Raw genomic sequence first — 27183 nt, forward strand, 5'->3', positions numbered from 1 at the left:
GCTTGAACACAAGGCCAGATGTAGATTTTATCAGGGTGTAGCTAACTTGCTGGTGACGCCTCCGTTTCCACTGGGATTAGAAAGTTATCATTTCCCATTTTCGAACAGTGCGTTGATAGTCAAAGCAGCCAAATGTTTATCTATAGTCTACATGGCCAGTTTTAACACTTACACAAACATTTAGTGGATATTAAGATTTGGATCATTGGCAGTCTGAACAGTATAGGGTCTTTATGCGTCTGTAAGCTTTTTTCTCCCCCATTTCATTTCCCTAAATGTTTAATGTAAGCACAGGAAAGTGCCTGTTAATCTTTTCTTTTTACAGGTTTTCAGATTAATGCAAATTTCTGACACACAGTAATTGTTTTCTTTCATTTTTACAGTTTTACAACTCTTAAGATGGAAAAAAAAAGTAACAGCTTTAATTCCTTGAGTATTTCTCTATCAGAAACATGAAATCTCTAAGAATCCAGTACACATGACTTCAGAATGTTTAGCTTTGGGTTGAGCTTGATGTTTCAAAAGTGCGTCAAACTTCACACTCAGTAGACAGTACAGGACTCCGGATGGACCAACTATTTTTGCCACACTGGGACAGTTTTGGGTCACAGTTAAAATAAATGAGAGCAACATCAAAAGTGAGCAAATGGTTTATTAACTAGGTATTTTACAATGTGCCAGAAATCATATACACTCTAGCAGCCAGCCTAAATGTTTAATGAGGACATTTTTTACATGATTCTACATCGCCTCTGAGTGCTGAGTAAATTATTTCAACATTAGCAAGATAAACTTTGTGAAAGTAAATGAATTAAAGCAATAAGGAACGCTGGCTAAAAGACAGGCGGCGTGGAACGAGCAGTGAGCCCTCTTAGTGTCAACTTTTCTGATGAAATGGCTCCCTCTGCTGGTGAGAATCTAACACTAACAGTGTTGCAGGGTTTGATTTTTTGAAGAAATAGAAGACTCCAACACATGATTAGATCCTTGTGTTTGTTTTTTGTTTTTTTTATTGGAATGCTTTACCTCAATAACGTGACAACGAGCCAAAACAGTGCAAATAACGTATCGCACCAGACACAGACTCCCAAAATCTCAACCCCCTTCAAACATCACATTCTCAAGCTTCACATGTCTTATATACAACCGGGGTCACTTCTAGACACTCACACAACTCCAGCTTACATAATCCAGTACCAGACATACTGTACACAACCGTCCCCATGAACACTTAAGGCACACACACACATACACTATTTAACACAGCACGCAAATGTGCAGAGCTTAAGACAGCAGTAATGTCGGATAATTTTTGATGCTCGGCATGAGACTCTCAGCCGCGATTTGAACACAACTGAGCCATGAGGAAACAGCTACAGACAGTATAAGCTCACAGACAAATGGTTTTCTTGACATGAGCTGTGATTGCTTTTTTTTTAGCGTGACAATATTCAGAGTATAGTCGTGCTCCGTAGCTTAGCCTTATGCTACTTTTTAATTTCTAAAAATATTCGGTAACTATGCCATGTAGAGAAGTCAAGGTCCCATGGGTAGCAGGGCTGGGTGAAAGTCAACTACAAATACAACAGGGACAGAAATAAAGAGGAGATGAGAAACAGAATGAAGAGAAAATACTGTATATCCATGTAATAAGGAGGGAGAGGGAGAGAGAGCCTGTGCTATATAGTCAAAGTTGAAGTCTATGAATATTTGGATAAATATTAGTGTGACACAGACGCAGCATGAGACAGCTTCTTTTTTTTTTTTTTTTTCGCTGACATCAGTAAGAAACTGTCCACATCAACCTGTATTCATAAGGAATTATATGATTAGCAGTGTAAGATGAAAGCAGGAGGATTGGAGCTAATCTGGCAACTGCCTTTTCATCTCAATATTTTTTTTTTTTTTTTTTTTTTTTACTCTGCTTTTAAAAATAAAAATAAACTGAGATGATGGCCTGGAGTGACGTGTTCAAATATTCTTTATATTCAAAAATTGTCTTTTAACGGATACAGGAGGAGGAGCACAATTTAAAAAAGCTGGCAGGATTTAGTTTAGCAATACAATATTTTTGACATTTAAATGAAATGTCAAGAGAGGCAGAGTGAAGTGTGAATCTACAAATAAAATGTAAATACACTTGCCCGGGTGTGATAGAAGCTTTGCATGTAAGCAGCAGGGTCGGGGGGGGGTGTGTTTGGAAGACCTACGTAGATTATCGGACAAGTACAGTCAAAAGCATTACATCGCTAACGGATACGTATGAATACACGATTTTCACTGATATTAACTCACTTAAGACACGAGTCGTTGGCCGACTTTCTACACAAAAGCTGAGACTCGCCTGAAAACATGCATTCAGCGACGACGTTGGGTCTAACATTTAGTTTAGTGATTTTTTAGTGACACAGCAGTGGAGTATTGATCTACTGTGAGACAGTTTGCTCTCTAGATATCCACTGATCTATTTCATACTGATTAACTCTTTCCTAAGATGCCTAAACAGTTACATATTGGGCTCAAATGTAAACATTTAGAAGACTAAGTGCTCCTTGTTTGGCTGAGTATATGAATAAGTACATATAAAAACTGGACTGATAGACAAACTATCATTTCATTTGTGTAAATTATTTTATATGCAGATTACACTTTGAGCAAAAGCGTTTGTGAGTCTTATATTTACACGTGTGTCTCAGCAGTAGCCCCTCTCTATCGGTGATTCCCAGCCTTTTTAGCTTGTGGACCCCTACAACGAAGCAATGGAGTAATTTTTGAAGGATTTCTAGAGGCCTGGAGATGTTAAAGTATCCAGTGTTCCAATCAAATCAGTGTTATTTAGACTAGAAACTATATTATGTTTTTCTATTTGGTCTCACATCAAACTAAAGTTGTGTCCGTGGCACAGGTGACAGAGGGAAACACTCATTAATTAATCTGTGTGTGTGTGCCACTGCAGTCGCACATGATCTCAGTATATCTGTCTATGACTCACAGACGTCTGACCTTGGAAAATCCTTTTGCAACAGAGCTTACTACTGCAATCACAGTCTGTAGTGAGGTCTCTCTCCCTCTTCAGCGACTCTCCACACCCAACCCTCCGCTCATGAATGTGATCCCGCACCCCTCTCAAGCCCACTCACATCAGGGTGCCTCCTTCTCCTGTGAGTGAGCCCCTTCCTCCTCCTGATACCAGAAGCATGTCTCCCCCGTCTCCCACAGCAGCGGGTGAGACATGCCTCCGGATAAATGTGCTGTTCGGCCACGGCCCTCAAACCAGTGACGCCCGTCTCTCCTCTGGCGTTTCCTCCAGTATCTGGAGCAGCAGGTCGCTGAGGGGCTTCGCTATGGTGCGGTAACCCGTCGATGTCAGGTGGAGGAAGTCAAACATGTCCTGCGGGCTGATGGTTCCGTCAGAGTGGACGAACTCTGCGCTTACATCCAGGAACTGAGCCTGGCCCAGGCGCGGCAGCCAGGAGCGAAGGAACCCGTTGACGCATGCGTTCTTCTCCCTCAGCGGGTTTGGACGCTCCCCTCGAGGCATCAGACCCTGAGGATGACAAAAATGTTTTGACTTACACAGGACGTCAAATCGCTTAGATTTAAAACAACATTTTGCATTTCAGTTGGTTGTTTTGAACACATTTAGTCACATTGTAGTTAAAATTATCCAAGTTAGTCTATCTTTGAAACTATTAGAATCATGAGTTTTTCCATTGAAATCCAGGGGCGGGGACAGCCACTAGCACAAAAACTCAGTTATTATTTATGGAGGATGATTCTGCAGTTTGCACATCTGACTGGAAGCAGCGTCTCTTTTACTAGAGAGGTAAAAATAACACAATGTAAAACTATTTACTTTCTTGTCTGAGTCTACTCTGTGTTTTAGTAAGAATACGTTTTTGAAAATATGTCTTTAGTTAAACAGAACAATAAACCAATGCTATGTTTCATTCAAGCATACAGTCTGTAATTCCAGTGTTTTTTCTAACTCCATTTATTCTACCCCATACTGAAGTTAAGCAGCATGTCCACACTTCAGAGCTGTCGACTTCTCTGACATCGGTGTTGTGTTAAAGACTAACAATCGACATCAACTCTGTTGCACAGCAGCTGTGTTCTTTGTTTTTAATTGTGGGATGTTTTAACATTTTCAAGGGCACTGACGTCAACAATCCAAACATGGTTCAGTGTCTCACCAGGTCTACAGAATATAAACTACACAGTAAACTATTTTTATTTTTGCTTAAAAGAAAAAGAAACCAGAGAACGTATGTTAAATTCCACATTTCAATAAACCTTTTGAAAACAAACAAGGTGCAACAAAAGAAAATTAAACTTACCAGTACAACTATCTTTGCCTTGGGGAGGCGGGAGATGAGCAGCTTTGTGATTGCAAGAATTCCTCCTGCGACTTGCTCTGCTGTGTGTTCGTGATTGTTGGTTCCAACCCACAACACCACCACCTGGACAAGACCACAGACACACATTTTGTTCACTTTGACTGAACACACTAATCTCCAGAACTCAGAGCATGATATATAGTAATAACTAAGCAGCATGTTGTCAGGCAGTTGTTTTGAGGTTAGTGAGTTCTCATGGCTTGATATCTGGGTAATAAGTGAACAGTGCAAGCTGTCCCTGATGTCTATATCATTTGAACAGTCAATAAGCACAGTGAGGGTGATAGAGCAGGCTGCTGCTGCTACAATATTTTCAAAATGCACAGTGTAACTCAATAACATGACTGCTGGGACCACAAAAGCTGTTCTGGACAAGACTCACTGATGACAATGGCCCATTAGGCCACCTGCTCCTGCTACATCCAAGATGAGCAGGTCAGGGACACCGACATCCATCTACAAGACCATCTATGTATCCATCTCAACATCAGAGGAAAAACCGACATAAACATGGAGGAATTAAACACCTGCTGTGATCACATGGGTCTTCTCTGCCAAGCACCTTGCTAGCCAATGTACAGGCGTTGGCTAATAAACTGTACAGGATATCAGGAACTGTGATGTCCTTTGTTTCACTAAAACCTGGCTAAATCCTGGAATACTGGAAAGCCCCATTCAACCAGGTAACTTTTTCTGTATAACGATCTGACAGAACAGAGGAAAAAATCAAGGTAAAAATCAAGGAGGAGGCGTGTGAATAAGGATTGGTGTGACAGTTGGAATATTAAAACGCTATCCTGTTCCTGCTCAGCTGATCTGGAGTTATTGTCAATCAAATGCAGACCGCACTTCCTAACAGGAAATGGTCAGGCCAATCAGAGGCTGCCCTACAGTCTGCACTACATGACACCGTCTGGAGCACATTCCAGGACACCACTGTCGACAATGGATTCACTGAGTCTGTGGTGGATTTAATTTGTAAAACGACAGCAGCAACTGTACCCAAAACTTCAGTTAAATCATTCCACAACCAGAAAACATAGATTACCAGAACCATCTGGGATGCCATAAACACACGCACTGCAGCCTACAATTTAGGGCTGCAGCCTGGAAACATGGACAATTAAAAAGCAGCAGCATGCAATGTAAGAAGAGCCATAAAGGAAGCAAAAAGGCACCACAGGAAGGAAGCAGAATTACAATTCCAGGAGGGCAATCCCAGAAGCATGTGGCAAAGTCTAAGAACTGTGACAGATTACAAGCCTGCTCCCTCCTCCTTGTCAAGTGCTGATGCATCTCTAGCAAGTGAGCTAAACAACTATTATGCTTGCTTTGAGGCTTTCAGCAGCGAGCAAGCAAAAACTAGAGCTGAAGCAGAGGTCAATGGATGGGTGGGTGCACCTTTCATACTGATAACCTTTTCTGAGCATGACGTCATGAAGGCTTCTAAGTGTGTGAACACCAAGAAAGCAACAGGACCAGATGGTATCAGTGGGCAGGTCCTTGAACTGTGTGGTGACCAACTAGCGCCAGTGTTCACAATGATATTCAACCTGTCCCTGGCTCAGTCTGTCATACCCATGTGGTTCAAGAAGTCCACCATCATTCCTGTACCCAAGAAAAAAAGACCAGCCTGCCTGAATGACTACCACCCAATGGCACTCACCTCTGTAGTGATGAAGTGCTTTGAACAGCTGGTTTAGGATTACATCTGCTCCTGACTACCCAGCACATTGGACCCACCACAGTTTGCCTACCATCCCAACTGATCAATGAAAGACACCATAGCACACATCCTCCACGCCACCCTATCTCACCTGGACAAGAAAGGGAGCTGCGTGAGATTACTGTTCATTGACTATGACTCAGTGTTTAACACCATAGTTCCCTTCAGGCACGTCACAAAGCTCAAGGACCTGGGATTAAACACCTCACTGTGCATGTGGATCCTCAACTTCCTGACGGGCAGACCCCAGGTGGTGAGGGTAGACAGACACACCTCTTCTACCCAAATCCTTAACACCGGAGCACCCCAGGGCTGCGTTTTGAGCCCCCTGCTGTACTCCCGGTACCCACACAACTGTGTAGCCACTTTTGAAACCAACATCACTATCAAGTTTGCTGTCGACACAGCTGTGGTGGGCCTGAACACAGATAACCATGAAAAGGCCTACCTGAAAGTGGACTTTGGGAAGAAGCAGAGAAGGAACTACGCCCCCCTTAATATCAACAGGTCCTTGGTGGAGAGGGTGGACAGCTTCAAGTACCTTGGTGCCAACATCACCGAAGGTCTGACCTGGGCGCGGCACACTGACTCAGTGTGAGAAAGGCAAGACAGAGACTGTTTCACCTCAGACGCTTGAGGAAATTCCGGGTATCCCCTCAAATGCTCCTGCATCATTGAGAGCGTCCTGATGGGGAATGCCTGGTATGGAAACGTGAACGTGAACAGGACCACAAGGCCCTGCAAAGAGTGGTTTGTTCAGCTGAACATACAATAGGCGGTGCTCTACCCTGCCTAAAGGATATCTACACCAGGCGCTGCAAGAATAAAGCTAGGAGAATCATTAAGGATCCCAGCCACCCGGATAAAGGCCATTTCTCCCTGCTGCGCTTGGGAAGAAGGTCACGGATACATCAGGCCAGCACTGAGAGGCTCAGGAAGAGCTTCTACCCTCAGGTCACTAGGATCCTAAATGAGGTCACTGCCAAACAGCTTGATTTCACTGAGCGCAGCTGCGTCACGTTCCAGCTGTGACGCAGCCGCAGGACCTGATCGCGACCACTCTAGACAGTGACCCCGAAGGTATCAATAGTCCCAGAAGCGGCTCTCTGCTCTGCTAAAAATATGTGTCTAGTCTATTTTTTGATGGAAGTCAAGTCAAGCTACATAGAGCAGATTGAGCTGGGCAGGAAGTCAAACACAGGAACAGCATAGAGCATCCAGTCAATTTTCAAAATAAAACACCATGTGCAGACTCCTGATTGTATATCAGCAATAAACACAATTACATCAGACAAACAAAGAAACGGTTTAAAAACATAGCCTAGTTACCCATAGCAGAAGCACAAAAATCAAGGAAAAATGACCAAATCAACAAAATCTGAGCAAGTCAACAAAATCAGGTAGTTCAGTTGCACTGCTACTGCAGCCTAAAGGCGCTCATTTGGCTTTATGCTGCCATAATTTCTGTAGTTGCGGGGCAAGTGAACTTAAAAGGCGGCTGGCTTGACTATACTTTTGCAAACAGTGTCTCACTTGGCTGCAGTCAAAAACTCTCTGCATCTGAAATGCTCCCAGTGGGGTATGATGCAGTGTGGAGGAAGATCTCAGCCAGCTTGTCTCACCTTGGGACGGATGTTCTCCAGCTCCCCATTCTGCAGCCTCCACAACACATTACAGGTGGTGTCCCCTCCGATGCCAAAGTTAAGAGCATGAAGAGGAGAGAACAACTCCCTCCAGACCTGTGGACAGAAAAACACAAATCTGCATTTAATACGAGCTTTCTCCAATGTTCACAAAAAAGCTTTTCACCAATCTGCAGCCCTCATGTGTATAACTTTGCTGGGAGTTGTTACTGCTTAAATTGGAACACAACAAATTTATTCAGCACAGACAAGCAGAACTGGAAGTGATGAAACAAAAACAAACGAGCAGACAAAATTGGAACTGGAATACTATAAACTGAAGCTGATAAACGAGGGACAGCTGTCTGGTGGGGGTGCTGTTCAGGAAGAGAGTCGATGTTAATGTTGAAACTAACCTGCAATTGTTTCCCAAGTTCACAGAAAAAGGTCTAGACCTGTTTTTTTCTTTGTTCGAGTGGGTGGCAGAGTCCCAGAACTGGTCTGACAAGGACCACACTGTTGTTATTATGTGTCCTCACAGGTAGGACTCAGGAGGCCTGTGCTTCTTTGACTATAGCGGAGAGTAAGAACTATGATGTTGTTAAGACTACAGTGTTGCAGGCATATGAGCTGGTTCCCAAAGCCTATCTGCAACGTTTTGAGGAATTGGAGAAAGAAGGAACACCAGACTCATGATGAATTTGTGCAGGGTTTGGTTGAACAGTTCATTTGCTGGTGTTCAGCATAAGAAGTTACAACTTTTCAAGAACTGTGTGATTTAGTAGCACATGAGCAACTTAAAAACTGCGTGCCAGATAGTACTGCTACTTACATAAATGAACGAAAAGTTAAAACGCTCCAAGAAGCAGCAGTTTTGGCCGATGAGTACATTCTGACTCATAAAAATACTTTTGGCGAAGTCGGTGTTAGTGTACAGTCACAGGTGGAGTCTGGTTCTTCCAGGCCTGAGTAAAGTACTTGGGAGAACAGTGTTGCATTTTGTAGACGGTCCCTCTGCACTCACCTCACAGCCGGCTGAACATAGAGAACAATGTTATTTGTCTTGCTCAGAGGAAGGCTTGTTTTGGTGAAATTAAGGTTGTAGCTCATTGTCTACCTTACTACGGTAGGAAAGAGGCCTCGTTTGTGTTATTGACATGTTCATCACTCTTAAGTGTCCGCTGGAAACAATTCCTTTGTGTTGTGGTATTTGCAGTGCGTTTTCTAAATGCTGCACGTGCTGTCAAATTGATGAAGATGTTTTCTTAATTTGCTTTTGTTTTGTCTATTTGCATATGTTTTCTTAAGTTGCAGTGCGTTTGCCCTTATCTGCCACTGTAAGAGTGGCAGAGGTGTGCCAGGAGGATGGACCACGACTGAATCAACTCCTCCTGATTGCTCTACAAGAGGGCTAAATATGTGTCACAGATCGCTTGTCTGGTACATACTACTATGGAAATTATGGGGGTTAAAAAACACTTGTCCCTCCAAACAATTTATGAGCAGTCTATTATCAGACAGGCAAAGAAAATAGTGTCTGATCCAACCCACATTCTCCACCCAGAGTTCCAGTTTTTACCTTCTGGTAGAAGATTCAGGGCTCCCAAGAGCAGGCTAAACCATTATAAACATTCATTCCTGCCCATGTCCATCAAGCTTCTCAACACTAAAATGTGATGTAGATGTTGGCCATGAGGGTTGTGCAATATGTCACCATTATCAATAGATATGCATGTGTGTATGTATACAGGCAAACTGTTGTATATGTGCAAACTGTGTATGGAAGCTATGGGCCGTGAAGATGTTGACATTTTTTTCTTTTACTATGCAGTATGTATGATTTTATTTTATCTTCTGTGGAACTGCAGGACAGAGTCCAGAACTAATTTCCCGATGGGGACATTAAAGTCTGTCTCACATTATATGTCCAGCTAGCAGGGTTTTGTTCGGTTGTGTTTTGCGTTGTATTAGATTTGCTTTTCACCTCACTTCTTGCATATATTACACACTTTCTCACATCCATGTACTCACTACACCACTGATACTACTGATCTACTCACCCCACAGTAAATGTGTGTATGATTTACTATTAGTTTGTTTTACTTTAATCCAAGATCATTTGTGTGGTCTCCCTTGTTTTGTCTGGACTTTGAGCTGGTTCATGACAACTGATTATCAATAGTTGTGGATTAATTTTCTGTCGATTGACTAATCGATTAATTTATTAAGCGTTGAAGCTCTAATGGATGCATCCTGTTTGCTTTGATCTTCAGGTGAGAAAGATCAGTTTTGCTACATATTAAAAAAATTATAAGTAAACAAAATGAAGAGGCAGCTGCCATGCGAGCAGTCAAATGTCCCGGTGTAGAAAGATAAATATCTTATCTTACCTCATATTGCTGCATTAGCTGTACCATCGAATCCCCCACAAAGAGCACGTCTGGTTCAGCATCCTTACACTCCTGCACAAATCTTGTGTGCTGCAAAAAAAAAAAGAAAAAAGAAAAACACAACCTTGTCACAACAGAGTTTGAGATGTGCGTAATTGTGACAGACAGGATAGATAAATGAGCATTTACATGTCATTCACAGTAAACAATATAATTTAATCAGCTCCATTTGAGGTCTTTCAGTCCAAGTTAACAGCTTGTGTTATGAGTTTTCTAAATCTTCTTCTAGGATAATACTCGTTAGCCTTCCCAGTCAGACAAAATCCTGCAAGCTCATCACAGAGGAGACACGTCTGCTGCCCCATCTGATAGAGAGCTTGGAATAAAGCAGACTATCTCAGTCCTATTAGCTTTGGAGGATTAACCTTGCATAGACATAAGAGGAGGTGCCATCAAAACAAGTTAGATAAAGAAAGAGAGCAGGTCTTGGGAATGCTTATAATTCATGAGCGCATGATTTTTTTGAGTAAGGTCACAACCCTAATATAATGATCATCCACATGAATCTGTGAAATGCTGATTTACATGTTATAACTTGAACATACATACACGTGGAAATCTTGACAACACTAAGCTTTAGTTTTTATATGTGAGATTGGAGAGTCAGAGTCCTCTGTTTATCTTATGAGCACTCAGAGCTTACAGTAATATAGAAAACACCTAATGTAAAGCATGTAAAATTAAAAATATGACAATGCTGCTGTCCCAAAAAAACCTAAGTATTCCATCTAAGGTGTTGGGAGCAATAAAAGGATTCACAGTCATGCATTTCTCTGCTGGAAACTTTTGTTTACATTGATTCAAAACTGATCTAAGCATGGAGAAGTCCAAGAATGACACAATCCTGTTGAGAAACAATGTAAATCTTACAGATGGTGATATGGTAAATGTGTATTATTATTTATATAGCACCTTTCTAGTCTTCTGACCATTCAAAGCGCCCATTCACACACTCATTCATACACTGATGGCACAGCTTTCGGGAGCAATTTGGGGTTCAGTATCTTGCCCAAAGATACTTCGACATGCGGACCGGTGGAGCCGGGGATTGAACCGCTGATCTTCTGATTAGTGGACGACCCGCTCTACCTCCTGAGCCGCAGCATTTTAGCCTGCATACATAAAGGACAAATCTGGTATTCTTTAGGATAAAAAGTGAGTATTTTTCACACTAATCAGAAATACCACTGACCTTTGCCCAGGCACGAGGAGCTAAAAATGAATCTATTCCAGCATTGATGAAGGCTGCTCAAGAGCTCAAACTAAACTTTTTTTTAGGGTTAACAAATTTGGAGGGCAAAGGAGGAAAGGAGGGTGCAGTTTCTTTAATATGTTCTTCCATCTGGGTGATTGTACTGTAAATTTCAAGATCCTGCATACTCTACAACAGTAGACATATGCTATTATACTGTATATCTAAATATGTGTGTACAAATAGGTGAAATTATAAACTTGGCAGCTACACTCTATGGTTTTTGTTTCTTTATTTTTCAGCTTTTTTTGGAGGGGGGGCATATTTAATTTACTTTATTGTTGTGTTTATTTATTCATTTATTTTCTTCTTCTTTTGATTTTTCTCTTTAGAGCCGAGGGGTATAAAGTATAAAGTGTGGGAGGGTGCAGGCTGCTGCTTTTGTTTCTTGAGTTGTTTTGGTAATGTAAAGACCCTGGACAGAGATGTTGAAACACCTTATTATTATTATTATTATCATTACTACTATTATTATGATATTATTGATTGCACGCTCCATATACTGTTTTCTCCTGGTCAGTATTTAATACATTTCATTCTCTTCAATTTAAAATTCAATCCTGTAGCAGCTCTTCTCCCCTATCTCACTTCTCACGTATTTTTATTGCATATTCTTCCTTTTTGATATTATTAAGGACTACTTGATTTTGTGTATATATATATTTTTTGATTGTTCTGCACCACAAAACAAAAGCAAATTCCTTGTATGTGCAAGCCCACATGGCAATAAACCTGATTTTGATTTATACTCTTTGCATGGCAGTTCATTTCGTGTTGTGTGCCCTGTGCTCTTACCAAACTATATTGGGGGGGGGGAAGCAGTATAAAAAAGAGAAAGAAATACCACCAACCTGTGACATCCAACGTTCATCTCCTTGTACATCCTCTACTTGCTGAGCCACTGCAGCTGGGTTCAGTTCATCTCCGCTCATCCTGCATGGAGACACCACCGCCTTTATTACATAAAACCACACACACAGCTACACAGAGACACAGTCACAGGACGCGGGGTTCATGCTGTTTTAGGTTTGCTGCTACAGCAGTGGGAGGAAAGCAAGCATCAGCACCACCAGCTAGCAGAAACCATCGCTGTGCTGCAGCAGCTTAGCGCTTCAGCAGCAGACAGACTGGCCTAACACGGATGTAGGCTACTTTCGCTTTCAAGGCGGGAGCTTACAGATGACAGAGCAGATCGCATTAAACCCGCTGACTGGTTATCTGACGTTAGCTCGTTAGCTATCTGACACTTTGACACAGCCGTCGTTAATATGAACATTTCCATTGTTAAACTACGAGACAAACTACCTGGCTGGGTGTAGGCCGTCACTTCTCGGCTCCTATCGGGCTTGCCTCAACTTCACTTTGACTGCTGTCCGGGTAGCCGATGCGGCAGATGCTCGCTAGCAAATGGTTAGCTGACTCCAGCTAGACGAGACAACAAAAGGTGTGTCAAGAAGGCAAAATCTGCAGAGAGTGTAGCGCGGGGAGAGCGCCGATCTGCTGCTAGGAGCTGTAACACCGCAGGAGGGCAACACATGAGCTACACTTTACCCTGAGTGTAGCCTGTCAGGCACCATATACAGTGCATTATAACTTGATAGTGGCAGCATGTCCATGAGTGTCAGGCAACTTATATATGATACCCTGGGAGTAGCCTGTCAGGCAGCCTATACATTTTATTCTAGCCCCTTTTACACAGCCTGTTCAAGGCGGGAATGTTGCACCGTTATTCTGCTTCACTGTTCTGTATAAAATGTACGAACACGGGATGAGGGGGATTGTTGTTTCACCATTAAGCCGGCAGCGGAGGTAGTCACATTGCCGGATCAACATCTGTGTAAAATGGACAGCCGGCATGGCAGGACTATACACACTAGATGCTGACGCTGTTGTGTTACACTCACGCCTCTGATTCCCTATCGCCAGCATGATATCTAAAATCACACATGGGGGCGGCATTATGCCGGCTTTGTTTGGTTCAGTATAAACAAGCAAAGCCGGCATAATGACGGGTCTTCATTATAGCAGTATTGCGGGATCTCTATATAAAAGGGGCTCCTGAGAGTAGCTCGTCTGCCACATATACATTTTACCCTAAGAATAGTCTGTCAGGCAGCTTTATATCTCTCACATACTTATAGTGTATTGGAGTCTTTCAGTTGTTCCATTGTGCAGGACTAAAAAAACCCTTTAGTGGGCCAGCTTTTTAGTTTTTCTGCTCAGAGCCGCTGGAACCATCAGCTGGAAGTGAACTTCTTCAGCCTGGCTTTTGATTAAGAATGATTTCTAGACATTATTTGCTTTATTTTATCCACATATTTTATTGTATTCATGTTTTACAATTTGTATTTTATTTGATCTTATTTATTGTTAGTATATATATATATATATATATATTTATATATATATATATATATATATATATATAAATCTGCTGGAGCCACTCTCCCAGTTTGTGATTCACAGCCCCCAGTGCTCCAATTACCACTGGCACCACTGTTGCCTTTACTCCCCACATCCTTTCTAGCTCCTATTTCAGCCTTTGGTATTTTTCAATCTTCTCGTGTTCCTTCTTCTTGATGTTGCTGTCACTTGGGATTGCTACGTCTATCACCACTGCCTTCTTCTTCTGTTGTTTGTCGATATATATATATATATATATATATATATATATATATATATATATATATATAAATATTTATCCCTCATCAATTTTATTTGTCTTTGTTTTGTCTTTTTAATCTATTTAATCTAGATTTCTAGTTTTTATTTCACTCCATTTTAGGATTATTACCCTGGACTCTTCTAAAAAAAGGCCTCAAAAACCTGTTCAGGAAGGCTTTTTCATCTTAACTCTTCTTCTTATTATTATTTTATTTATATTGTGTGCTCTGTGTTATTAATACTGTTGCACTTTGAGTTTCACTATGAATGAAAAGTGTGGTACAAATGAAATGCATTATTATTATTATTATTATAAATATTATTATCATTATTATTATTAATTCTTTTAAATCTATGTTACTGTATTACATTTTCATCAATTTATTTTCTTGCATGCATCGGGTCTGAAATGGGGTTTTGTTTGTTTGTTTGTTTGTTTCCTCAGTTTTACACTTGTTCTCATATTATTGGCACATCAGTCATCTGTGAAGCTCTTTGAACTGCACTAACCCACTAATTGACAAGAATAAAGTTTGAGTCCTTAAATTCCCAGAGTCAAATTCCATCTACGACCTTTGTTATAAAGGTATGTAGTATAAATGAAAACACTACTACCTTCGTGATAATCAGATGTTGTGAAAGGCCGAAAAACCTTCTAGGTCTATGTGTTCAGTCCTGAGAGGTTAAACGCAGGGCAACAAACACCCATATACAGCTGGTTCCGCAATGAATCATGGGTGGGTCTTTGGCGTTAACAACGTGCTTCTTCTCCGCTATTCGAGATACATTCAGGTGGTTTGGGACACAAGAAATAAACACAACACTGTAAAGTGTGAGAGTATCTTTTACTGCTCACACTACGTGCAGCATTGCCGATGTATTTCCTGCGTGATGTGATGGACTGATCTCTCACTTCCACTCGTGACCCATCTCTGATCCCAGAGTGTCAGCTGATCGCAATGCATCATGGTCACGTAGATCAAATGCTGCATTCCCGTACTGTAGGAAACAAAGGGAATTTCAGTCCCCTGTAAGTATTTGTTGACATTAGGGAGTAATGCATGCTTTAAAATGGAGCCAGAAGAAATGACTGATTTTCATCAAGTCATTTTCTGGTCAACACCCTTAAAGCACAGGACACGTCTACTGGACTCTTTGGACTTTTAGTCCCTCAGGAAACTGGACTGTACTGTTATGGACTGGACTTTACATCTCACATCCCTCGTTTAATCCCCTGCACTGGTCACTTTCATATATTTCATCAAACTAGACTTTACATTGTACATTACATTGAACCTCCACTGTTATATAGTTGAATTATTTATTGCACGTCACATTTAATTGTTGCTCTTGTCACCTTCATATATTTCATACACTTCATTTCTTTGTCTGTAGCAATACTTTTTTTTTTTGAGCAATACTTTGTTTACTTCATTGTTATTATTACCTTTGTTCTTCTATGTTGTGTTTGTGAGAGAAAACACCAAGACACATTCTACGTTTCGATATGAGGCCAACACATTATATCTGCACCCAATACCAATATGAAATCCCCAAGGTGTTTCCTACTCATATGAGAAGATAATTCAGATATCACAGTTGGAGAAGAAATTGGAAATGTAAAAGGTGTTCCTTGTGCCAAATTGTCCCAGATTATGTGCCTTTCCTACTGACTTGACTGAATAAAAAATATGAAACATCACTTTACATTGTTTTTCATTATTTTTTTCCATTTATGGCAAGCTTTTGTCGCTGGTAACAGCATGTCTGCTGCAAGCATCTTTTTTAATTACACAGATTAAAAAATAAACTGAGAATAACAACTGTTTTTAATTAATAATTTTTGCCTTTTGGTGGTGCTTCTGTCATGTAGATCTGAATAGTATAAGCTTAATTTCACAATGTTATGCTGCAGCTGCATTGAAATCTGATCTGTAATGTATTTAATTTATATTTAATAGCATGCACAGTACTGAGATTCATTCAGACCAAAATAAGAGAGAATGAACATCATAACCCACCTGCTTCAAAAGCGTGTGTCGTGTCTCTTGACATGTCTTTGTTTTACAGAGATTTGTGTTTTACAAAGCAGCTAACGAGACATTTAAAATATCCTTTCAGAACATTGGGCTTTATCGAATTTAATTTTTAATTGATGTTTCTTTTGATTAAAAATGTCTCTTGATTACTGTTCTGCAATTTTAAACCTGCAGTGCAGAACGTTTACATGTAAATGAATGTCCATTACATTCAAGCCCTTGCCAAACGAGTTTACACAATGCTGATTTAACCTATCACCACCAGATAAATCTCTCTGTACCAAGTTAATATGATTTTTATTATTTAATAATAGCATTTCACAAATGTTAGAGGACAAAAGGGGATAGGACAAAATTAATTTTTTTCCAGAGCAGGCCTAAGCAAGTTTTAAAATCTCTCAATTCCTTCGTGCCAGACACACGTCTTAAGAATAACGTAAATTCATTTTTCATATACAGATGTGGACTTCAGCTGTGTCTTATGGATATCAAATACTAATGGACCAAATGAACATGATCTTTGGTATATAAAATTGTCTTAATTGTCATGGTTTGTATCAAAATACTTGTAAAAAAATCTCTTCCTTCTTCTTTTGTATTGCTATACATGCACATGCACAGTGAAAAGTTGCATAGCTTTGCCCCCATGAGGACAGTTGTTCTCAGTGCTTGAACCACAAACTGGTTTTGTTGAAAACTTTGTCTGATAAATAAAGGCCCTTAACTGAATTTTGTCATGCTTCCAACTTGGCACCTATCAGTCCAGGAATGGGATCTCCTCTTATGGGGTCCTTCCCAAGGTTTCTGTCAGTTTCACCTGTTAGAAGGTGTAACAAGGTTTTTCCTTGCCCATTCGAGTGGGGTGTCTTTACTACTTTGGTTTGACATGAATTCACTACATTAATTCCTCTGGTTTATATCAATAAAATACTTAGAATGAATTGTGCAGTTGTCATGTTTCATTCTTCCTGTATATTACCACAAATTAAATTCTTAACTAGAAGTTTTCACACTCAGGACACATATTTTTTAATATCATCTAGCATTTTCTATAGCTTGTTTTCTTAAATTTAGGCTACTACAAAAATCGTTTTTAAAATAAAGCAACCAACACACTCAATAATTTTGAAGTTACATAGAATAGATGAAAAAAACAGAAAAATGTATTTTCAATCTTTTTCTTAGTTTGAACTCCAAAATGTAGCCTAACTAGATAGGTAAATAGATAGATAGATAGATAGATAGATAGATAGATAGATAGATAGATAGATAGATAGACAGATAAAAGAAGAGGCGTTTCATTTTTAATGGTGATGGAAAGATAACTATCAAATTTTATTGGACTAGTTTGTTTTTTTTTAAATACAGGATAATCACAGATGGATGATCTACCAGTGGTTACAGCTGACAGTCTTCACTCATTGCTCCATTACTTTTTGGAAAGGATGACGGCGTAACAGCGGAGACTGTTAAAATCAGATGATTATGATAAGGACACATTGTTCTTGTTGTTAGAGCTCATAGCAGGATTAATGGTATCCATTTCAAATAAACTAATGACACTAATTCTTAATCACACCAGAGAGAAGCCAAATCTAATTGACCTTAACATTTCCGCCCTTACACTGAATGCCATGACTCATTATGCCCACGAAATGCTGAAAGAATAACACTGATGACCGCTGTGAGTCACCAGTGAAAATTGGGGAAGAAGACATTGCGGACAAAGTCACATCACATGACAGCTTTGTGATTACAACTAATAAAACTGCAGAGGAGGGTGCAGCAATGTATGAAGAGCAAAGGCTAAATCTGCAAAGGATGCGACAGTGAAGAGAAAAAAAAGCAGAAAATATGTGTTACTCTACTCATTGAGAGGATGTTGTCTCAGATTTTCAACAAATCAGAGGTGAACCTCTTTGGAAAAGCAGAAGCCGTTATTAAGTGCATCTTTGAATAAACATGGGCTGAGGGTATAGATTTTGATGTAACACCAGAAACTTTTTAAGACAAGGCCATTTTTAGGGACCTGTGTAAGAAGTGAGGTGGTGCAAACAACGTGTTATCAATTAAATTAAAGGAACCACAAATTGAAAAATACATAGCTACTCATTCCATCAGCCACCTGAAAGAGCCTCCCAAGAAACAGAGCACCATCTCTAGGTTTATATACTGGGTCAGAAAATGTTTCAGTTTGGCAGGGGAAACACACATAGACACACACACGAAACAATCCTAGAGCAATACCGATGGCAAGAAATTCAGGTGGCGTCTGGATAAAAATAAATGATAAGAAGACAAAACCCCTTAGTGACTTACCTACTGGGCGACAAATGTTTGTTCTGACAGCTGACAAACAGAATCAGAGGAATTATTAGTTCCAGTGCTAGTCACCAGCTGTGTAGACATGCCCTTAATTGGGTTTAATTTCATCTTTGAAATAATGAAAGACCCTCGATTCCCATCAGAGAAGTGATCGTGGAGCTTTGAATTTGAGTTAGGCCAGTACAGGCAGAAGCTCTCAGGGCCATCTCAGAGGTCACAGTTGTTCTTCATCTGAGGGCCTCCTTCAGAACTAGCATTACAAACAAGAACAACAGGTACAACAGCACGGCAGGCAACTTAAAGGCATGAACTACGGACTGAACAACCAATTTCCTCCAGAAATCTCAGACAGATGTAAAACACTATTATTCCTGGTCAGAAAACAAAATACAAGAAGTAAAAAAAGCAGTCATATCAGTTGAGATGTTATACATTGATGGCAAACTGTTCCGTGACCAAAAAAATAACCCCCTGGCTATTCTAGTCTCATTCAGTCATCCAGCAGTATTTCTATCTTCAGACTCCATAATTCTTCATTTCGATCAACAGTTCTAAACCTACTCATGATAACGCACCTTGGTTTCACTAGGCACTCTAGCACTTAAACAAAACATACATTGAGACGACCCATACCTACCTACTCTCTCCTTCACATGTACATGCACATACACACATACACAGACAAACACACACAAGGACACTCACACACGCAGAGAAATAGAGGTACCATTTCTATACTCAAAAGTACATTTGTCAGAAAAGTACGGTACGGAAATAGTCCTTAAAGTGATAGCTGTGGAACATCATTGGTGACTTTTAACAAGTCAACAAATCAGTGATCACAAAATCTTTACTACTACTTGGGTAGTGCAACCAGAGACTGTATAAAGTTATGGTTGTAGTCACCGTGACGTCACCCATTGGTTTCTGAAGAGCAGTTTTGAAGCTCAAAGTGAGCCGCTCTGGTTGTCGCCATCTTGGCAGTACGTGACTCTGCCTAACTCCTGACTTGACTTACTTTTGGAGCCAGCTTCAAATGGTCATTCATGGAACTGCAGTTTTTGGCACTTCTGTATTGGCTTAATTTTTCAGCTCTGGAGGTTGCCACTTGAGTACAACCCATTTTACCCCCTCCCCCCCACAATCTGCTGTGGCATGTGCTCGTGGTAAGTCTGTTTGTAGTAGGCACCGCATGGCATGTTCTTGATGTTGCCATGGTCGCTGGCTACCATTTCTGTAACGTAAATTTTAAATTACATTTTTGCTCTGTAGTCTGTACATTTAGTACTGTTACCAACATTTTCAAACGATTTCATTTTTCATTTGGTCACTTGTCAATGGTGTCATACCCCTCTACCAAAGAGTATACACGCATAAAATGCATGCGTCTGTGTTCTGTTTGTCTGTTACAATTGCATCTGCCAAAGAGCTTACACCTACAAGATAATACATCAGCATTGTGGCTGTTTGCCACAATGACATCTACCAAAGAGTATATGCACCAGCGTTATGATTGTTTGACAGAAATGGTCATAAATGGACTTTTATTCAGTTCTAAGCCACATTTTTATTTATTTTATTTGGTTGTTTTTCACAATATCTTTTAACTGGATGTAGGATAGTCATTGGATGTCTGGATCTTAAGTTATCAGAGAAACAAGCTGGGCAAACGTTAACAGCAGCTCGGCTTGCAGCCCCTCCCGAAAGTCTGGTGCTCGCCGAACATCGTCAGAGAAACACTGATTTTTTTCACATGAAACAGTGTTATTCAGTATTTTTACTGGTTTTAATCCATATGTACATTTGTTTTTGAAGAGGAGGAGACCTCTGCAGATAATTTGGCTCCCGGTAGAAACCTGCTTAACATTTGGATCATAAGTTATCAGAGAAACAAGCTGAGCAAACGTTAGCAACAGCTCAGCTAGTAGCCCCTACAGGATGTCCGGTGGCAGCCGAACAGCATCAGAGAAACACTAGTTCTTTTACGTGAAACTGTTTTATTCAGTGTTTTTACCTCTTTTAATCACCAGGTCTGTTTGTTCTGGAGAGGAGAAGACCTCTGCATATTATTTGGCTCCCGGTAAAAACCTGCTGAATGTCTGAATCTTAACTTATCAGAGAAACAAGCTGGACAAATGTTAGCAGCAGCTTGGCTAGCAGCTCCTACTTGACATCCTGTGCCCATTGAACATTGTCAGAGAAACAGAGAGTGCTTTATTTAGTGTTTTCATCTGTTTTAATCACCAGGTCTTGGAGACCAGGTTTGTTTTGGAGAGGAGGAGACCTCTGCGTATAACGTGGCTGCCAGTAAAAACATCCTGAACGATGAACACTGTAGTAATCCTAACCCAAAGAAGCTGGTTGTTTAACAATGAAGACAACAACTCTCACGTCATCACACTCTGTCTTTTGTCTCTGTCTATTGTTTTGATTGAGAGACCCCTAGCAGTTGAAATTACATATTGTGCGTTCAACTAAAAACATTAGCTAACTTTCATGGTTGGGTACCTGTTTGATGGTTCCTTCAAAAAGCAAATAAAATTTCAACAGTTTGTGCACCAATACAAGGAAGATAAGACCATTGTTACATTAGAGCCAGCACAAGTTCAGTCTACAGTCAATCTTTTTAAAATTTGGTTCAGTTTATAGTTTGTCACAGACTTGCATATATTGTGACTGTCTACTGTTTAATAGCCCATAATTGGGAAAAGCTGATGTAATCTTGTTGCATTGCAGTGATAAACCAGCCCCAAGAGACTACCTGTTGTGATTGTCATTCCAACCTTTCCCAAAGATGTCCAGATGAAGCTTGATGCCAAAGAACCATGTCACAAAGTGCCAAAACTACAGAACAAAATAATCAGAGTGCTGTATGAAATGGTGGCAGAATACACCCTCTAAGTATAACTGTTATCAAACCATTTACAATAGCTGAATTCCACAGTGCACTCAAACTTATATCAATCACTAAATCACCAGGAGCTGACGGCTTCCCTGCTGAGTTCTATAAACACTTTTGGAATATTCTAGCCCGTTTTCAGTAGATTAATAACAGAAATCAAATCTTACCACAGACATGAACACTGCTACAATCACTCTTTCACTTAAACCAAAGACCCCACCTCCCCATCCCCGCCCTCTTTCTCTCATCAACACACAAAAATTATCAGCAAAGCCCTAGCAATACGGATTGAAAAAGTCATTCCGTCTATCATCCACTCAGACCAAACTGGCTTTATTAAAGGAAGACACTCATCTCTAGCAACCTACACAGACTATTTAACATAATTCACTACACATCACACAACAAATTTCCAACAGCCATAGTCTCCCTGAACACAGAAAAAGTGTTCAATAAAGTAAATTGGGAATTTTAAAAAATTAAAAAAGTTTGGGTTTTGGTGAATCATGTATCCACTGGGTGAGGTTTTGTACACATCACCAATGGCCATGATAACCACCAATGGACTAACATCACAATGCTTCACAGGGATACCAGGCAAGGATGCCCGCTCTCCCCATCTTTATTCGCCATCTTCTCAGAACCACTTGCAGCAGCAATCCGTCGAAACATAAACATCACTGGAATCCAAACAAAAAATGTGCATCATAAGATCAGTCTTTGTTTCAAACACCCAACGATAGCTTCAACTCTGACAGCCTGGTGTCAGAATCCCATCCGGAAAAAAACCCTAATTTCTTAATGAACAGGAAACCAAAAAACTTCACATCATAGATTAAAAAAGGTATTACACATCTCAACACTTTTTTTTTTGGCTGTGAAATAGATATGTTTATTTATTTATTTATTTAATGGACGTGTGTGGAGATGCAGATATTTCTCCTCCCTTTCCTTTTCCTGCTCTTTTGGGTTTTCTGTGTTATTCTTATGTTGACTAGTCATTTGGTTGAGCTTGTTTATGCTATTTGACTTTTGGGGACTTTCTTGCATTTTCGGTTGGATCGTGTTGTGTGTTCTGGGATTTGGTTTTCTCTGTGTTTTCCTTCGCTCCTCCTGTGTTCATGTGCTTTTCGTCTCACCTGCCTTGCATCACCCTTGTTAGCCCTGCCCTGCTCCTAGTGTCTTCCACCACGTCTTCAACTCCCAGTCTACCCTTGTGTTGTGTCACCTGTTCCTTGTCTGATCTGATTACTTAAGTGTTTTGTTACCTTTACTTCCTGTGTTTTCCCACCTTTGTTGATTGCCTCATGTGTTTCACCTGTGTCTTGTTTCACTCACCTCTGTTCAGTTTGTAATCAGACCCTGCATATTTAAGTCCCGTTCTCAGTTCAGTTTTTGTTGAGTTGTCTGCGTATCTGGTCAGTGTTCCTGTGTCGTCTGTTTCTTTTGAAGGATTCAATAAATAATTTCTGCATCTGATCCTGCCTGCCAGCCATCATCTGCGTTTGGGTCCACCTGCTTCACTCACAACATGACACACACTTGTTGAGTCCAACTAACGCCAATCTCATAACTCCAAACCCTCAACCCTGTATGTCCCCCTGTTTGTCATGTCCCTCTGTACTTAAAGATGTTCTTGGTTGGGGCTGCCCTGATATATGGTGCAGGTTGGTGCTGACTGCTTCCCAAGGAGAAGGAAAAAAAGAAAAGGGGGCTGACCAGGTTGGACAGATCCCCTCCTGAGGTTCTGAAGGTTGCCCTCCAGGGTCCCAGCTTCAGCCACTTAATCAAAAATTATTATAATAACAAATAAACTTCTTTTAGTTCTGCACCTCAAAGCACTGGCACTGTCCCGTCATGCAATCCTGCACTCCTCTACCATGTAGGTGCGGTGCCTTTGCTACGAACTGGCTCCATTCCCTCTACCCCAACTCACACTCAAATACATACACAAGTGCACACGTACACACGCACAAACAGACACTCAATTTTACATGCTCAACTGAATCAATTGACTGTTCTAATTGCTTATTAGTGCTTTGCTTTATTTATGTAAATATTTATTTATTATTTTTACCCCATATATAAGGGAGGAGGAATATTTGCATGCATGATCTATGTGTATATGTTTGTGTGTCCAGTATTTGTATGGGCCAGAGTGTATTTGTGCATGAATGTTTCTATCTTGGCTCATCTAACTCCCCTAAACCCCACTCCCATCGCCCTCGTCTCACACAAGCACACAGGCATCACACCCCACACCCAGACACATCCATCTACTTGCTTACCTCTTGTCAGATGTCATATTCCTTAGTTTGTCTTATCCTCCTTTATTCTTGTCTTTTGTCTCTTAGTTGTTTATGTATTTACGTACCTCACCTGTTTTGTACCCACTGTTATTCACAATAAAAACTTTTTTTTTTAAAAACCCCAAAAAACTAGTGTTTGGGTTATTTAAAGTTTCCTCCCACTTTTTCAAAACAGTTAATCAATTGGACATTCTAAATTACCCCGAAAAGCTAATTGGTTTCTTTTATTTCAAAATGCAAGAACTCATTGAATAAAACTGTTTAAATTCTAATATCTGCTTTGAAATCAGTCTTGTCTTATCATTTGCGTTTAAATCTCTAAATATTTAAATGAAGTTATGCTGATTCAGTTTCACTCAGACAAAGCTTGTTGTATAGAAAATACAAGGGAACTCTTCTTCTTTTGCAAGTGTCACACCCCAAAATGGAAATACTCTATTTTATCACACAGTTCATTTTTACCTTACAAAGTTCCCTTGCTTTAATGTCATGACTTTGTCATTTGAAAGTTACTTTAACAGCAACATTCAAACAAAAATGATGTTTAAATTTGAATCAAATTTGAATTAATCAGAAGTTACCCCAAGGGTCTTTGCCACAGACTTTACATTGGTGATAACTGAACCAAGGGAGGACCTGTATTTTTTGATGTTCTGGACCAATGATCAAAACCTCCGTTTTACTGCTACTAAATTGCAGGGAGGTTAGCTGCCATCCAGTTCTTGACATTGGATAAACAAAAGTGCTGTATGTTTAGATTGTTCAGTTCTCGTGGTTTGATGGATTCTTCTATTTGCAATAGCACCTTGCAGTAACAGTAAAATAACTGTTGGAGGCCAGTGGGGCAGGAGGGGACCTCCATGTGGGGCAGGACTAAATTTTAAACATATGTTTATCTAGATGCCTCACTGGATGGGGGTACAGGGGAGGGTTCAATGATCAGGTTACTGGATTTATGAAAGGTCCAACCTGCATCCAGGAAACGAAAAGTCAGTGTGTGCAGAGATTTCAAATGTCTTTTTATTGTGTTTCAGTTCAAAATATTATTTATCCAGCGCTGACTTTATGGGGCTTTAAAATCTACAGTATATTGTCTGCAAATGAGACTTTTAGCAGTGTGTCTCTCAGGTGTTCTTCTACCTTGGGATGCTCTATACTCCCCAGCAAGAGCGTCTTAAGGTTGCGTGGGGACTTTATGAAAAAAGAAGCTTCCATCATCCTGAAGCAGGTGTCCCCTACCTTTTGAAGGTACCTAGATCTGCCAGGTGTGCAACATAACAGGTGTACAGGGCAGAAATGGAGATGTTATCCTCAGAGTCATCAACTAGACTGCAAGTAGGATATTCCTTTATGACAATTTGATATACACAAAGCCATGTATCAGTGTGGAATTGCAGTTTTACCACTGGGGTTTTTATCAATTTAGTGGGTATTCACAGGCATCTTCTTTGGGCTAAACTTAAAAAAAATGTAAACTGTATGAGTTGACCAGAACCGCCAAAATGTACCATTAGACTCACATGCAAACCACTATTGTTCCTTACTCTGATAGCATATGGAAGTGGGCCACTTCAGGCAATGATGCGGCACTTCTGGCCTTCTTCTGGCCCAGACAGAATGGATGTAAGCCTGAAATGGCCCACATGTAAAAAAGCAAATATGGCCCAAATATCCCAAATCAAAGGTGGGCCTTTTTTGGTAATGATGTGGTGCTTTCAGGTATGTGTATTTTGGATGTGGGCCAGTTCTGATTTATCTGATTTGTTCTTGGTTGACATACAGCTTCCTTGTGGCCCAGATCTGGGAAACAGGAGCAGACCGCCCAAGTGCCATCATTTCACGTGGTATGCCAGATGAAAGTGCGGAAAGTGTCCGTTGTGGACTGGATCTGAGCCACAGCAATTTTAGCATCTGGGTAACTTTCTCCCCCTCTTTTTTTCTTTGCAGGTTTAGACCCATCTGATTGGTTCACTGCTTTGTTTGATATGATTGGTGCAGGTTTGAGAGGTGTTTGAGTGAATATAAGTAGTATTGTATTCTATTAGAACTAGAGACAATACATTGGTACTACATCATGTTACAGAATCTAAATGGCCTTCTGTGGAACAATGACTATAAGCCTGGCTGATCAAAGATTTCAGTGTGAAAAGTTAGATCACTTTTACTTAATAAATATTCTGTTGGTATCTGAAAATCTTTGGGGTGTCCTTTTTTTAACCTCAGCAGGTTGCATGCTGGCTTAAACCTGGATCAATACACTGTTAGACTGTTTGTTTGCCTTCTGGGTCATTTGTATTTGTTAAGATCATATCTAGTTAATCTTTAATCACACTTTAACTTTCTTTTGCTGGATGTTTTAAGCAAACTTAACTGCCTCATCATGCAATTCAAGACATGTAGGGAAAGCTTTAATGATTTAATGATGATACAACTCCCACAACTGATTGAATTCAAACTCCTTTTCACAAAGCCCTCTGACCCAAACCACCTCCTACAACTCTGATTTTGTGGTCCAGTATGCAACCTACACAAGTGCACATACACTGAGAATAGACTTTACAATGAAGTAGGAGGCAGCAGTTAAACTTTTGCAATGAGTAATATTTGTATATTCATATATTCTGGATTTTTCATGAGGGAGAAGGATCAGGAAGAGGAGAATTTTAAGAACACAACACAACATAAACATTTTTGTGGAAAAACCACATTAGACATAAAGTATTATTTAAAGCAGCATATTTTTAACTCTCTTAAAACATGTTTGGTGAGGATCTTTCAGTAAATAAATGAGTTGAATTTAAAATTTGACTAAACGTCATCAATGTCCTCTACAGGAATATATTATATTCAAGGGTGCAGTAACTGAGAACATCAACAAAATGAATTGTCTAAACTTTTGGACATTAGTGTACTGTTTTTGAAAAATGTCAGTGACTCATTTTGTTTCTTTTTAAACCTTGCCATAATTATATTTTTAGGAGATAGGTTTACTTGTCAAATTAAGTAATTCAGAGTATCTTCAGAGGCACCCAAAGGAAAATCAGTGGTTGTTTTGGGGCAGTTTGGGAGCATTACTAAATAACTCAGAATTTATTATTGTGACAAAAAAAATTATACAAACAAGCTGAACAGTAATTAAAATGACCATAACGATACTTGTATTGACATAAGCATCTTGACAAAGGTGTGGGCTATTTTACTGTTTTTAGTAATTTAATCCAGAACTAAATCTGTCTGTTTGCCTCTTTAATGATGGTAATAAGCTGCTAACATGACCACACAATGCACATTTTTATAGATATTCTATAGTTTTACTCACAGCGTCTCAAACATACTATTTTTGTTGACTTTTAACCTGAATGAATAATTCCTCTTTTTGTGAAACTGTGGGCACAAGATGGCACCAGTCAGCAGAGAATTTACTTTACAAGTCAGGGTCTAATTTCACTTAGCAATTACCTCCGAGTAGAAAACCAAAAACCGAATACGCATGT

The 27183-nt window shown here is 40.0% G+C and overlaps 1 protein-coding gene across 3 annotated transcripts; it reads right to left on the reverse strand.

Moving 5' to 3' along the window:
- Positions 1-634: 634 nt before the first annotated feature.
- Positions 635-14981, reverse strand: pafah1b2 (platelet-activating factor acetylhydrolase 1b, catalytic subunit 2). 3 transcript variants are annotated; one of them, XR_006406774.1, is made up of 7 exons: positions 12756-13051; positions 12302-12383; positions 10139-10228; positions 7749-7865; positions 4341-4463; positions 3141-3547; positions 635-1574 (listed from the first exon to the last, which is right to left on the reverse strand). XR_006406774.1 is itself a non-coding variant. In XM_044370364.1 (7 exons), exons 3-7 carry the CDS (start codon positions 12380-12382, stop codon positions 3269-3271), a joined length of 690 nt encoding a protein of 229 aa, XP_044226299.1. In that variant the 5' UTR covers position 12383; positions 12756-12875; positions 14964-14981; the 3' UTR covers positions 635-3268. The 3 variants fall into 3 exon arrangements, 2 of the variants coding, with proteins under 2 accessions (XP_044226299.1, XP_044226298.1); XM_044370364.1 differs by adding an exon at positions 14964-14981 and having other exon boundaries at positions 635-3547; positions 12756-12875; XM_044370363.1 differs by having other exon boundaries at positions 635-3547.
- Between the last annotated feature and the right edge of the window lie 12202 nt (positions 14982-27183).

The sequence above is a fragment of the Thunnus albacares genome, chromosome 13 (assembly GCF_914725855.1).
Source record: "Thunnus albacares chromosome 13, fThuAlb1.1, whole genome shotgun sequence".
NCBI classification, from domain to species: Eukaryota; Metazoa; Chordata; class Actinopteri; order Scombriformes; family Scombridae; genus Thunnus; species Thunnus albacares.